The following is a 16,194-nucleotide window of genomic DNA, read 5'->3' on the forward strand; positions in this document are numbered from 1 at the left end:
TCAGTCTTCTGCACTTTGCGCTACACAAGCACTATTTTATATAGAGTGTTTTGATTCACTTTTAATACATTGAACAGGGACATTCACTTCCGGTCACAATTTTCAGATCATGGGCCTCACATTCTTCAATTCTCCACAGCACTAATAACATTTCAAATTGCCTTGGGTAACATATATGGAAGTACTTCTTTGGCCATCTCTGGGCATTTAAAGCGATGTATCTAATTTTGATATCTTTGAACATTTAAAAATATATTGGTATTCATCTCGTTTTTTAGGTCTCGCTGGCGTTGCAGCGCGAAGCGCTGCCGCCAACGAGACTATTGTTGCCGTGTTTACTCCCAAGGGAGACAGACCTGGGCACGAGCCGATTCTGGTCAGGGCACGAGCCGATTCTGGTCTGTGAACGCGCTTCACAGTGGAACAGCTTGTGCGCGTTTATTCCAGTTGAGTGCTCATCTCCGGAAGACGTGCTGCGCCGATTCTGGTCTGGGCACGAGCCGATTCTGGTCTGTGAACGCGCTTCACAGTGGAACAGCTTGTGCGCGTTAATTCCAGTTGAGTGCTCGTCTCCGGAAGACGTGCTGCGCATTAATTATAGTTGAGTGCTCCAGCAGCCTGGGGCACCTGTCGACATACTGTGCTAATGATTACTGTGGGGTCTCATGCTGTGATAATTCTCACTTTCTGTGTTGTGATCGGGAGCAGGTGTATTACTGGCGCCACCGCCACGCCTTCATTAGTCATAAAAGCTACATGGCAAGCGATAATTAGGGCGGCATGTTTTAGGACATTTTTAGCAATTACTTTGTTTACTTAGTGCTATTAGTGATATCTTTCGTGCATCCAATGCTCTATTTAAACGTGCAGCACTGAACATTTTCAAAGAAGGCGAATCAGCGACATTCATTGGAGACACGACCTATTTGAAGACGCTTGTTTTACTGGGGTAAGTTCTGTGAACTGTTTAGTTTGTTTACTTTATTATAGTATAACTGGCAGGGTTGGCTAAATTATGCGAAAAAAGGAAAAATATGCAGGAGATGATGGTATGAGGCAAGTGTGGCAAATGTATAATTATGCGTACACCATATAAAAGCAAGTTGCAAAATGTCCGGTGTTGGGCGGATGGGTTCACTGTGCTGTTGCGTCGCCTGTAGGTGTGGTTATGAGTGCATGTGACTAGCTTGCGACATGTCCTTGTACTGTTACTTGCCTTTGCACTTGTTTTTTTTTGCATATATATATAGCACGAACTCGACCCGAAGTTTATTGGAGCGCTTTACACGAGCACCGTATTTACATTACACATTCAGGCACGGGGAGATTAAGTGATTTGCCCAGAATCACAGGATGTTGATGCGACCTCGGGGCTCAAACTCTGGTTTCCAGCACCAAAGTCGGCAGTTTAGCCGACGGACCACATCCTCGCCCTTGCCCTGCTGATTTTCAGGGACGGCTGCTCTGTCTTCACAAGGGTCGGGCGAACTATGACTCCGCTGCCTGACCTGGAACAGATCTGTTAGGTGTTTGTATTTATTTTTTAGTTTTTTTTATTTAGCGCAAACTCAATCCGTAGGTATTGGAGCACTTTACATGTATACCACATCCATTATAGAAGGACACATTCATGTTTGGTAGGTACGTGGATATTAAGTTATTCATAACCGGCGGAGCCAAGGCTGGTCTCTCTACCTCTGTGACTCCGGTTGCTGCTCGCGCCTCGTGTATAGCTGGTTTTCCTAGTTATCTGGCGAATACAAAAGCGGGCTTTGCTGTGTTTCTGTTTAAAGGCTACACATAAGGGGCTCAACTGATCGAATTGTAACCAGCTGTCCAACACAATACCGGCAGAAGGGCTCAGTGAGACGTACACTTGTAAGGGGCAGAGGTTACACTCCCGGCAAGTCTGCCTCAGCCTTCATTCTTCCGAGGTGGATCAATTGAATACCATTGATTGGGTAGTAGTTATATCTGTTAACCGAGCGTAGAAATGGAGCAAATTTAATACGGAGGGCTATTTGAAAAGTATAATTTTTTTCCAATGTGCCAGATGAATTTGTCTTTATGTTCTTGGGACTTATAAGAATCTTGTAGTGTGTACATCAGGCGGGTCTTTGGAAAACTAGCACCTTTTTGTGATATTGTAGTTGCACGATAGTTTCACATTATAATAGTGGGGGCTCGGATGTCAAAACTCCTTTCCGGGTGTTGGTCCTTGCCAGCAGTCATCACCTACTGCCAAAGACCTGCTTTTTAAAATGTATATCACCTGTCCACCTCCTTCCCCTTCCGGTACCCCCCTCACTAGTGCCCTCTCTCCCTTTCGTTTTCACCCTTCCAGCCTCTCTTCCCCCGTTCTCTCTTGGTCCGCCATTTCTCTCCATGCCCCCATTTCTCTCTCCCTGTGCCCCCTTTCTCTCTTTCCCTGTACCCCCCTTACTCTCCATCCCATTTTCCCGTGACCCATAGCTTTGGCTGCAGGTGAGTTGGCACAACTCCTGTGAGAGAAGTGTTTCTAGATTAGGTGGCACGTGCCCCTGCTGAGACCATGGTCAGGCGTTTGTCTGTTACACAGAAAACCACGTCTCCGTTAAACTGCAGTTTGAGAGTATTTTTGGTTATTGTGTTTATTTACTGTACCAAATGAATCATGGTGGAACCGGGAATCTTATGCCAGAGCATCCCAGGAATCCAAAAAGTAAAACTGAAAAAACACATTTTGGAGAAAAATCATGTGATGTTGCAGAAATCGCTTCATCTCTTAGTGGTGTTTAATGTAGGTTCATTTACAAACCCCAGCCATCATATAGGGACTCTGGAATGCCTTAGACCTGGCAGAGTCTCTTGATGCCCATGAGCAACAGTAAAGAGCATGTTCACCGCTGAAGAGAGTGACCACTTCACCATTCATTCCTGTGTGCCTGCAAACAGAGCTGAATACTTCACCTTTCACCACTTTGCATCTGCAAACAGAGCTGACCACTTCACCAGCTGAACAACATTTGCACCAGCGTCGCTGACACCCCGTACTACCGATTTTTTTATTGCATATGATGCCCCAATCACTTCAAGTACATTTGTTGTGATCGGTAGTCCCTGTCCCCTGCTATACATTCCACCGTAAATTTTTAGATCCTGTTTTTTGTATTTTTATTCATCCATTCACACTCCTTTACGTTAAAATAGCCATAGCTTTACTGTACAGTTGCTAGAATAGCTTATAATATGGTATAGTGTGTAATTTTTAAATAATCACTCCACTGCAAACAAAAACATTGATAAAAAACACTGCCATTTACAATGCCAGTAGCTCCAACTGCAACAAATGCGAGACCTATTGCATTGCAAATGCTTGTTCTTTTACAGTGGCCCCGGAAGAAGAGATTTGTTCAATCCCAAAATGCATTGGGCTTAGCTGGGCAACCCAGTTGTAATATGTGTTTGTTTAAATGATTTTAACATTATCAATTGAAGCAGTAACATACTGTCCTTAGCAATTCATTTTTCTATATTTCTCAACTCACCACTGTCGCTGTTTGGAATCAGGCTCGCCGTGAGGGGAACGGCATTTTCAGCGGGGCCACGACGAATCCTACCCGAACTGGGATACCGCCGGGAGGCAGCAGAACTACAGTTCCCAGCACCCTCAGCTCCGGGCGCCTGCCGCTGATGTCATCAGGCAGCGCCCGGGCTGTATAAATTACACCCAGGCCACACGCAGCGCGGGACGCGCGCGGGCAGCGCCCGGGCGAAGCCCGGGCGAAGGGCGGGCCCGTCCTTGCCCGTCACTGCCTGGACCTGACTGGACTGGGCCATCCCTCTGACACTTCTAAGTGCTCACCGCCAGGAAGGTAGATTTGCACTGTATTTCGTCATTTGTGATATGAGTAGTAGTTTGTATTGTATACGTATGATCTGAGGTTGCTGATCCCTTAGGCTGATAACGTGAAAAGCTGTATTGAGACGTAACACTCGGACTACCATCATAATATATCACCAACACCGCCCTGGGACTGTATCCTGTCATAGGGGCGTACACAGTGCCTGATGGCAGGCAGGGTGAAGCGTTTGGGAGGGGGCGGGTCTGTGTCTGGCTCTATGGATCATTTCATCACGAGAGCGGTCTCGGTTTTAGAACAAGAAATAGCTATTACCGAGCGCCGGTTATCTGCCGAGCTAAGTCAAGTTAGACGTTCCTCTTTAGGCTTACTTGCCCTAGCAAAATCCCCTAAGAACCCTGTATTGCAGGGTGTGGAAGCTATTGGGCAACAGATGGATAAAGCAGTTAGCTCCATTACAATAGTCGATCAAAATGATACAAACGACACAAATGATCCCCCGAGAGAGGCTCCCCCTACAGTTACTAGTGCTCTGATTCACACCCAATCTGCCTCTAGTCATCCACAGACAAGAGCCCAAAAGAAGGGTAGTAACAGTGTAGCATGTAAGAGGAAGAGAGTAGGGCTATCACAGGGCGGGAGATCAGCAAAGCATACTAATATCGCGACTGGCCCACCAGCAAAGTCTGGTTTGGTTCAGTCTGTCGATATCACTATTGGTGATAAAACTGATAATGGACATCAGGATCAGCCCCAACATAATGACCTGATCCCCCAGATCGAACAAATAGTCCGTTCCCTGCTATCACCACTTTTGGATAGGGTAAAGGTGGTTTCTGACAAAGTAGATCGTCTTGAGCAAACTATTTTAGATAATTTTTGCTCATTAAAAAATGTTATTAAATTAGCCACCAAGGACTGTGTTAATCCCACTAAGGTGACCCACACCCTTCCTGCCCTGCCACTTTCTTCCCCCAAAACTGTTATATCCCCTATAGTCGACTCTGGGACAGTTCCACCCAGAACCTCGATAGCAGACAACACTAGCACCCAGGGTAGTACCCAGGATAGGGATCGCTCAAAGGACCTACCCGGAACCAAAGTGGATAGTAGGTCTTTACACAAAGGTTCAAACATAGTCTATGGAGATAGGATAACTAAACCCTCCAAATCTTCGAATGTCTGCATTCATTTACCTCCTGAATCTATTCCATATGTTGCTGTCTTATCCGGCGTTCCGGAATTAAAGAGCGACATAGAGGAATCTTATCAACAACTTAAAAATAAAGTCATCTTCTGGCTCAATCAAAAGAGACCTATCCCGAACTTTGTGGACGGGAAAATTCTCTTTGCCAGAAGAGTTAGTTGGGTTGGTCCCAGACCAAAAAATGTGCAAGGGGATTGTATTATCATTAATTTCAGGGATACCCGAGTTGTGCGCATCATCTGTGACCATCCACTTAGTTGGGACAGGTCAGAAATAAGGGTCCATGATTTAAGGCATTTCTATAATCCTCACTTTAACACCCCCGAAAGCCTTGTTCAATCCCAGGATAGGACCGGACCCAACCCAAACTTTGTAATGCCTCCCACTCAGAGTATCGATAATACATACCACCTGGATGCATCAGCCTGACCGGGCCTAGAGGGGCCTTTCCATAATCTGTCACCCTCTGTTGATAACCTATCAACAAGATCTGAGGGAAAGGGTGTAGATGTCTGTGTGTCGCACGATTTGTCCGACAGAAAAAACACCTGTAAAATTTTAAGTTGGAATGTCGCCGGCACCAGACTTAAAAGCCAGGATGATCTATGGATTGGTTATGTTGTGTCCCACGATATTATCGCCCTACAGGAAACTTGGGACATATCAAACAATCTCTTTTTGGACGGGTTTGTTCACTTCTATATCCCAGCAACACCTAGCTTGGCGGGGAGGGCCAAGGGGGGTCTTGCCTTGCTCGTTTCTCTGAACCTGAAAGGATCCGCCAAACAGGTTGATTCTGGCTCCCAACATTGTTTAGTAGTAGAATTAGTGGTGGCAAAATCTCCCTCTCTACTCTTGATAAATTTTTATAATTCTAAAGATAGTGTCAGTCCAAATTACCATCTAGAATCTGTGGGGGAGGTTCTGGATAAATATAGAGCTCTACACAATAATTTTGAGGTAATTTTAATGGGCGATTTTAATATCCATCCGTGCAGTCTAGGTTGCATTTTGGATGACGAGGAGGGCTCTTCCAACGCTTCACACACACACTTCGAACATACTAAATCAGGTGAGGCTTTGGAGAGCCTACTGGCCACCTCAGATCTCTCTGAACCTGGTCACTGCACGGTGGGGCAGAGACCGTTTACCTTTAAAGGCCCGGATTCCGGGTCAGTCATCGATTACATTTTTGTTTCCTCTTTGCTTCTTGTTTTGATTTTAAACTACAGGGTGGAGGACTCCGCATTCAGTGATCACAATCCAGTGATAGTGGAGGCCGCTTCGGATGGGTTATTGGCATTTAAAGAGCCTAGTATCTTGGGACCTAGAGCCCTGATAGTAAAAGACCAGGGCAGGAGGGTAAAATGGGCTCAGGTGTCCCCGATCTCTTTTTGTCAAGATGTACTGGCTAAAGTTAAACCGGAGATGGACATATGCCTAGACCATGCCAACTCCAACTCTAGCATTGTTGAGGCTTTTGCCATCATTTGTCAACATATAAATGCGGCCCTCCTGACCAAACCCAAGGCAGGACGTGCCATAGGGAAAAAATGGTTCAACACCAATTGTATTAAGGCCCATTCTGCTCTTTTGAAGGCAATAAAAGGCAAACCAAGAAACAGACCTCTAATTACCTCTTTGCGGAAACAGTATAAATTGGCCATCAAAGCACGTAAAAATGAGATCCAGGAAGAAGCCTGGAACAATTTGCTGTTACCGGACACCTTGCGGGATAGTTCCAAATTCTGGGGATTGATAAATCACCCCTTTTTTTCCGATAGTGGGAATCAGACCTTAGAATGTAGCATACCTGATGAACAGTGGCTAACCCACTTCGGAAACATTTATAGTTCCGTCTCGCATGGGAATTCAGAGGAGTTGTCAGCCTTAAATCAGGTTGGTCCTGTTTCGGCCTTCAGGGTGGAGGAGGTGGAAAAAGCCATCCAAGAGACATCGAAGAGTAAGGCACCAGGCCCTGACGGCGTCCCGGCTGACCTATATAGGTCCGCACCTAAACTATGGGCCAAATTATTAACTAATGTTTTTAATGTTACAAGACACAAGTATATCCCTGAGTCCTGGGCGACATCCACTATCATACCAATTTTTAAAAAAGGCCAGAGGGATGATCCGGCATGTTATAGGCCGATCTCCCTAATTGACTCTGCTGTCAAAATTTTAGGCAGAGTCATCTTGGGCAGACTGAATACATGGTTGGCAGGTAACAATATATTATGTGACGCCCAATATGGTTTTAGGGCTAACAGGAGCACGCAGGATCAATGCTTGAATCTCCACTTACTCATTTGCAAATACACCATCGCAAAGGAGGGGTCGTTGTTCATGGCCTTTATGGACCTCTCCTCAGCCTTCGACCTAGTCAATAGGTCGAAACTGTGGAGTATTCTTTTGGACAATGGAGTCGATCCCCCACTGGTTGGTTTTTTGGCAGATCTCCACTGTGATTTATCAGCCTCGGTGAGAGTCACCCAGGAGGGAAGGTGTACCAGCCGCTTCAAGTCAGAGCGAGGTGTAAGGCAGGGATGCATTTTGGCACCCCTCCTTTTCACGCTTTACATCAATGCACTGGACCCCGCCCTGGCAAATGCTGCGGGGGATGTACCACGGGTAGGAGACACCAAGATCCCAGTTCTCCTTTACGCGGACGACGCCGTTCTTTTGGCGCGTACAGGAGTGGCCCTTGACAGATTATTGGCCTCTTTCGGAGACTTTATGACATCGTTAGACCTGAAAGTTAATACTCAGAAATCACAGGTCATGATCACGGGCCAGGCTAGTAGGAAAAAGAAATTTAAATCCTTCTTTTGTCTAAGCCACGAGGTCAAAAGGGTCCCAATTTTCACCTATTTAGGGGTCATTTTTGACGAGAAGGGATCATGGGGTCCTCAACACAACCTTAAAGGCAACGCGATGGCAAGATCTGTGGCAGCTATACTTGGCTTTGCCAAACGGCTGGGTAGTCGCCCCCTGGAGGCCATCTTGAAAGTCTACAAAGCTAAAACCCTGGCATTGGCCACCTATGGCTCCGCCATATGGGGCTATTCCAGAAATGACACCATCCAGAGGGTGGAAAACAAGTTTTTAAGATCCTTGTTGTCCGTTCCTCAGTCCACACCTACTTTTACATTACATTCTGAACTGGGCTTGGGGTATGTTGTTGATCTAATTAAAATGGCACCTGTCATATGTTGGCTTAAAACCTGGCTTAATCAAGATATTCCTTTAACGCATTTAATACTAAAGGATTGTCTAGCCTTGGAAAGAGCCCACACAATTCCATGGCTAGTATACGTCAAAAAGATGCTGAGTTCAGTGGGACGTTCAGTGCTCTTTAATTCCCCCGAAGGCATTAACAAGCAGGACATTAAGGGGATTAAGACCGCATTAATGACAAGATTAACGGTCGAGAGGGAGGACACTGAATTAATTAAGCCGGTAGTGAGAAGGAACTATGGGCTAATTACTGTTCCGGGCCTTGAACCCTACCTGGCTTTTGTCACAAGCCCACTTCACAGGTCTCTCTTGATTAAATTTCGTTTAAACTTGATACCGTATGTGCTAGGTTTTTATCCCACGTGGGCAACCCCGGATAATGCGCCCCCATGTGACTGCGATAATTTTTCTAGCCAAGATACATTACATTTCATTATGTTTTGTGAACATTTTGTACACATCAGGAGAAAATACCTGTTACCCTTACTTAAAGAGGCTGGCCATGTTCAGGTTCGGCCAGCGCTCTTGTCCCTACAACTCCTGCCTAATATCACCACTGCCTTTTACGTAGCAAATTTTTTAGTCGCTGCTGTGCGCATTAGTAAGATGCGTGCCAGAGAGCGACACACTATTAACACAACGGTTGTGGCAGTGATGGGCGGCGGTCATTAATTATGGACTATTTTATCCCTGCTAGTCTTTTAGATAGAAACTGTATCCTCAAACTCTATTTATTCATTTTAACTTAAGAACTGAATCGATGTAATAGGTTCTCTTCGTATTTTTAAATTTTTAAATTTTGATTATGTTCCTTATATACCAGATTTGTAATTGATGTACCTTTGCTCTGTATTTCCGTACTGTGATTTTATGTGTGTTTTGTCTCTTTTTATGATCTTTTATTGATCGAATAAAAGTATTTGACTGACTGACTATATGTATACTGCATGTCACCAGATGGTGATTATAATCTGATTCTCATGTGTTATGTTCATTACAGATCTTTTGCATAAATTCACAGAATGATCTGGTTTTCTTTCATGTTTAACATTGTGAAGTATTGATTATTTAATTTACGCTGTGCATCCAGCCATTGTTAATGTACCTGGGTGTATAGCAAAGACACCAAATTAGTGCTTACGTTTCACAACTTTTGAGCCAGCAGACCACTGAATAATTTATTTGAAGTAGCCCAGACATGAATCGAGAGGACTACTGAAAGCAATTCTAAAATAGTCAGACAGGGGAAAGGGTTGAATATCTGAGCCGAAATGTGAGGTACTCTATGCTCAAAATGAATACTACAAAGTGCATCTAATTGGATTGGAAACAAATTTAGGGGATATTGCAGGTAATCCCATGACCAGGAAGCAATTGAATTGGCAGCAATGAAGGCGTACTGGTCCCTGAAATCTGTCTGCCTGGAATAAGTAGCTATACTTTGGAAATACAATAGGTTAGACACTATACAGCTAGAGATGTGCACTGGTTAAATGAATTCATTGTGATAAATAAAGACAGTGAAAAAGTCTGCTCTCAAATGCACAAAAAGCACCATTTCTAAGTGCACCCTAAAAGCAGTTTATTTTCCACTGTGACGGGCCAGTTTGGGTTCCACCTTTTAATCACATCATTTATTAACTTGTTACCGTGTAGTTCATTTATAATGTTTCTAGTCAGCCGATGGCTATAGAAGAGGCATAAGTCATTTAAAATAATTACCAAATAATAAAGCATTGATCCAAAAATAACAAAATTAAAGCATGCAATAGTCTGAGCTTGCATTGGAAAATACAAGTTTCAAGAAGGATCCCTTCACATTTACTTCAATGGAATGAATATTGGTGAATGATCAATTTTAGATAAGGGATAACAGAGGTAGTCCCTTTGTCGAACCTATAAAATATGGTGGATATAGCTGCAATTTATTTTTATTTTTATTTTTAGTTAGCACTCAGAGACATTTTATTCTTTGCTTCCAGAGATTAAATCTGCAAGAAGGCAATTACTTTATAAGTAAAATATTATTGACAACTGAGGTACCCAGGTTCATCGCCATTGATATGTGCGTCTGGAAAATTTATGCCTAGAAATTAGTAGTATCCAGGGACACAATAGCAGAGCGCACAAAATAGCTTATTCTTACAAATCAGTGATGATAACCACAAATCTACGGATGTGGGAAGATGTTATTTAATTTAATTCCTGATAGACATGGTGTGGCAGTTTAAAGAGTGCTTAAATAAGTTTGAATTATGTTTTGATCTGAACGTAACAAGATTATCAAAATAAACCAGTTATTTAGTAAGCAAATTAGAATTATGAATCTGAGATTGTGAAGTGATAGTATGTGTCCCAAGCCCTGTTAAGAAGAAGGATAATGCTATAAAAGGTCACAAAGGAACCGGGAAGATTGACTCAGTTGCAATGTGCATCTCTTAACTCAGGGTTATCTCTGCACCTGGAAGATGTGGTCCAGCCAGATATATATATGCTCCTTACAGCACAGATGACAGCTGACCCATCAAGTGTCGAGCAATATATTCGGGTAGGCCCATGTGAGAGGGTTGGATTTGAGCATTTTGGGGAAAAAAATTATTCAGCCAGATTTGAATGATTTTGAAGTATGATGGAAAGTTTAAAATGGCAGAACAAAACACTCCTAAGTCAGATATTAGGTGTAAGAGGCACATTCTATTTGAGAGACACTTATTTTGGTAGACACTCACTTCAGTTCTAGGTATACTTAAATGCTGACATATCATTTATCTAAACATTCATTAACTATCATCACATGATGTGTTGCACATTGCCATGAAGCAGATGAATATATTATACGTGACTGAGGCTTAGTTTCTTCCTGGGTTGAAAAAGACAGCACATGAGTTCCAGTCTTCTACTGTCATTATCAGAAGGAGTTCTTTGAACGCGTGGTGAGAAAGGTGCGAAGAAATTCTGAGGGATATCAGTGTGCAGTAAGCACTTGCAGAAATTGCCCCACAATTATTTGACGCTTCACGTGATTCGACAAACTCTGTTTATGGAAGAAACCCATTTTTGAGCCCGTGCCTTTCTGTATTGCAAGTGCAGACACTGGATAAATAGAAATGTGAAGTTGGGCACATTATCTAGTAACCAAAGTAGTCATTTATGTATTTTTGTGTTTTTTGAATATCGCAAACTCATTCAAAAGATAGTAAAATGCTGTACGGATTTAAAATCAAAGATACAGGCAATGAGTGATTGAAGGGATTCTCAGAGTGGAGATGAATGTCGTGATATAGATTTCTATAAAGAGTTGCGTCTTCAGCTCTTCCCTACATTGGAGCAGGGCTGGGCGGTCCTTAAGGACATAGTTGTTCCAGGTCCTAGGTGCATAGGTGGATACGGCCTGTTTCCTTGATTTTGCAGCTTAGCACTTCTTTGTGTCCAGCCTGATTGTGTCCTGACTTTGGGTGTGCCAAAAGCCACCAGAAGTTGTGAGCTTGGCAGACAGGTAGATGGGACTGCTGGTTGTGATGGCTTTATAGATGATGCAACTGATTTTCAAGAAGGTGAGGCTGGCACGGGAGCTGGTGGATTTCCATCAGTGTAGGAACAGGGGTCATCTAAATTCTTAAACACAAATGGGGCCGCTCCTATTGGAATGACCTAAAAAGTGCTTAGTAGTGTTATGTGAATGTGAGTGTGGACATCTCACAAAAAGTTGCGGACTGGCCTCACACACCACCTGGTGTCATGCTTCATCATTGGCCAGTTCTCTCCCTCTAAAAACTCGGTTTGATAGAGGGCGGGCATACACCTGACGACAGGGATGCACTTCTAACTAAGTGGGGCCCAAAGTGAGTGAGTGAAGTTAAAAACCACTACAGCAACCTCATTTACTTTTTAATGATCTAGGAGACTGTATGGTATATAAAAACAGGTGAACGGCGAAATTGGGAGAGTTATTATCCCCTCGCCGTATGAAATTGGGCCGACATGTTTCTGCCTTATGTCAACAGAGGTACTCGGCATTCATCAGGGCCTTAGTACTTAAATATATACAGGGCTCCACTCTTACCAACACTGTGGTTAGAGAAAATCTGCGGTGGAGTGACCTTAGTCACTCTCTGCTGTTTTATGGGTCATAAGTACCCTGTAAAAAAGAAAAATAAATAAACAACACATACTCAGCAACCGTTAGGTATGGAGGTCATTCATGAAAAGACAAAAGCCACTACTCACATATTTAAGTGCGCGTGGCACAAGTGTATAACACGTGACTGACATACGTGAATACACAGGTGAATAAACCTAGGGGAGGATTATTTCCCACTTCTTACCAACAGCATTATCATCTAAATTCTTACACCCCACTCATTAGAACGAAAACGTTGACATTTTTCCGATAAGCCTTGATTGAGTTTCATGTGTCACTATTCCTAAACACATATTTGGTCTTAGAAAAAAACTTCACTAATGGTTCAGCACAGCACATTTTACTGTATTGAATTGTAGTTGTTTATTCAATTAAAACCATATTCTCTTAGGTTACAAACACGTTTATGCATGTTTCCCAAAAATTGGACTTGAAACAAATGAGTGCATGGACGGTAATATTAGAAGATCAACTCAAATGTGCCTCCAGTTACAGTGTCAGTGTTTGCAATCAGGCTTTGTGCACCAAAACACTGTTTTGAAATTGAAAATATTTGGGATGCTTGGTTACAAATCTGCATAGTAACCGAATCCTGATTTAAATAACACAATATTTCTTTTCACTTTTACACAGTTTTAAACTAAAAAAGTAATGAACTACTGGTTGCCTTCTGTGTGAAGCTAAAAACGCTTTCCAAGTTAAAGGGCCAGATGTAAAAAGTATTTTTGTGGTTGTATATGTTCTGATTGAGTTTGTGACCACAAATATGCTTTTTGCAATGAACTAAACCCATTTTATAAGTCAATAACTTTTTTCCTGCTCCTAAAATGGGTTTAGAAATGGATAAGGAATCGCTGTTTGGAAGAGGCAATATATATGTGTCCCTTTCAAATAGCAATTCCTATCCATATCTATCAATGGTTTAGGCCCGAAATAGCAGCTGTAGACATACAAGTTGGTGTGGCAACCCCTTCGCAAAAGGGATTGGGTCCCCTTGACTCCTTCCCCTTTTTGAATGTTAAAAAGTTTTAGGAGAGAAGGCTGTGATCCGTAGGGCTACTGACAACAATCAAACAAAACTTTAAAAAATATAAACCTTTTGTTTTAGACACAATTACATTTCCTTTAAAAAAAAAAACAAGCTGCATTTAATAAGTAGTTCACTTTATTGAAAGGCAATCACAAACTTAGTGGTCTGCTGAGGTCCAGCCAGCCACCATAACTGCGATGGCCTTCAATCGGAGTAAGTCGTAATTTGTGACCTATCTCATGAATAATAATGAGGTAGGCTGAATTAAAAGCCACTCCCAATCTCACTTTTCGTGATAGAGGTATTTGTACATAGGTAAGTTCCGAATTTTTTTTACTGGCCTCAAAAATACTTGTTGCAAATTCCAACCAATATTTTGTGAGCAATACATAGTACATCTGGCCCAGGGATTTCCAAAGCACAACAGTTAAGTCTATGTTACAGTATTTGTCTTACAGTATAGTCTAACATCTAACAGTTTTAACATGCATGTTTCTTCATATTGATATGTATTCACAATGTATGTGATTTAACATTACAGAAACAGTGACAAGAAATGTGTTTTATAATAGTAGTGGTGCACTCTTACCTGGCCGAGAAGCACAGTGAGCGGGCTATTTCGTTTGAATGACGCTTTTGTATGTATGTGGCCTTTGTATAGATCAAACCTAGAAGTGTGCTGTAGTGGCGAAAGGTAGGATGCACTCAACTAGTGACAGAGGTGGCTGGATTCTGGAAGCAGAACTCAAGTTACTCCATTGTGAAGTCATGTTCTTTAAAGGTATTTTATACTCCTTGCTATATATGGCATTGAAAGCAAAATTAGTTTAATTCTTACAAACACGTAACTGAACTAAACTCGGAAGTATATCGTAGATGGGCTCTATACATTAAATGTCGCCTGGTTCTGTCTGTTCATACTGTTCGTGTGTGTTACATCTTAGCCTCATAGAAGGAATGAGCACGGGAAGAAACTGATAAATGGCCTGTGCAAGTCTTTATCGTTTCTGTCAAACATCAGTCATTTGGCAGGAGGCTTAGGGTTTCCAGTATACCTTTGTTTATTTAGCAAATTCTTGGCTCATCTCAATCTTGCAACATTTAAGTGCACTTGCTCAGGCGAATCTGGCAATTTCATATGTCAATTTCTCTTTCCTTTTTCGGTGTGTGGTTTTTTTCACCTAGAGTGCACTATTGTACATTATTTTGTGGTGTGATAACATGATTTTGTTAATTATTTTTAAGTATTTTTGACACTTTAAAATCTAGCCATTTGTTCCAGGGTCGCTCACCTTTAATAGCCACTAGACCAAGTCCTCAACTTCCTTTTTTTGTAACCCTATAAGCTTGTTTCTCTGTCCAAACACCTGTAGATCTCTTCCTTGTACTCATCTGGTTTGTATGCCCTTTGCCTGTGGCCATCTTGTCTTGCCAAGAGTTTGCAATGTATATATAATGGTGCTTCTCCTTGCAAACTTTAGGTCTCCTCCTCTGCAGGACAGCTCCTCCTCAATATACCGTGGTCTTTCCCTCCCGAACTGAACACTTTAAAAAGGCCACAAGGACATCTTGACATTTTTCTTCTTAGTAAGAGATACAGACTTAGTTTCCAATTTTTTATATGGTGGTCCAACCATTTCAAGATTATGGTGCATTTGACCAACTGAGATTTCTTTCCTGTTTCCTGAATGGATCCAATGTCTGATGATGCAATATTTGCCACTGTTTTCATTTCAAATACAGTAATTTAAAGGGACAATTTAACTGGTAACTGGTCCTCTATGCATAATCATATGGTGTGTCTTTTTTACAGGTGAGGTACGATAGTTTCCCCCCAATATTATAAGAAGTAACAAGGTAAGAATTATTTGAAGCCTAGCTTGAAACAGAAGACCAGCCTTCAGACTGCTCAGTACAGATCGATAACCCGCTACATTTCAATAAGAGTCTTTCGACTTTGGGCTAGTCTTTGTCATTCGTTCAGCAGCTCTTCCCAGTGGATGGGTTGGGAGAAGACCTCCCTCTCTAGCCACAGCTCGTACGTGTAATGGAAGTCCTCGGGGAGCTCCAGCCGCTGCCCCAGCACGCTTTGTAGGCAGTTATCCACAGGCGCAAACTCCCAGTTTGGGTTTTTATCATATCTCCGACTATTAAAGCTCTCAATGTTGGCCCTCAGCGTGCATTCTTCAGCTTGGAAGTCCCAGGGCCTGGCGTCGATATCTGAGATGAGTAAAAGCAGAGCAATTTTACAATCATGCATGAAATTTGTGTAAATAAAGAAATGCAATAATTTGGCGGAAATAATTTCTAGAGGACTAAGCAAGCAATTTATTTCATAGAGTTACATATATTGATAGTAAATTGCACTGCCATCAAACAGACAGACAGCCCAGAAATTCTCCTGTCTTTCATGAAAGGAAGGGTAGTGCAATGGGGGGGGGGGGGGGGGGGTGGAAGAGGACAACAACAATGCTGCTTTGTCTTTAAAGCAGAGGAAAACAGACCAGGCAATGACCAAGCAGACCAGCTTGATTGGGGAAAGGTTAGAAGGTGCATGACAGATCAAGGCCAAACTCAAGGTAACTCAGTTACTACTACTAAATAGCTCTTTATTAGCAAAGCAGAAGGAACTACATTTCTGCAGGGACCGAAGATCTGAGTTCACAAAGCACATTAATTTAAGCCTTTTGTAGGAGCACCGTAGAACCTGGGAACCAGAGGTGAGGAAAAGGGGATT

General features: G+C 42.6%; 1 protein-coding gene across 1 annotated transcript in view; it reads right to left on the reverse strand.

The window, feature by feature from the left end:
• Positions 1-12,753: 12,753 nt before the first annotated feature.
• Positions 12,754-16,194, reverse strand: part of STRIP2 (striatin interacting protein 2) — a 253,346-nt gene continuing 249,905 nt past the window's right edge. Inside the window, exon 21 of the mRNA XM_085653636.1 lies at positions 12,754-15,677. Coding sequence (XP_085509762.1) covers positions 15,430-15,677 — 248 coding nt within the window. The 3' untranslated portion in view covers positions 12,754-15,429. The remainder of the gene's footprint in view (positions 15,678-16,194) is intronic.

This window comes from Triturus cristatus, chromosome 4_1 (genome assembly GCF_964204655.1).
Source record: "Triturus cristatus chromosome 4_1, aTriCri1.1, whole genome shotgun sequence".
Taxonomy (NCBI): Eukaryota; Metazoa; Chordata; class Amphibia; order Caudata; family Salamandridae; genus Triturus; species Triturus cristatus.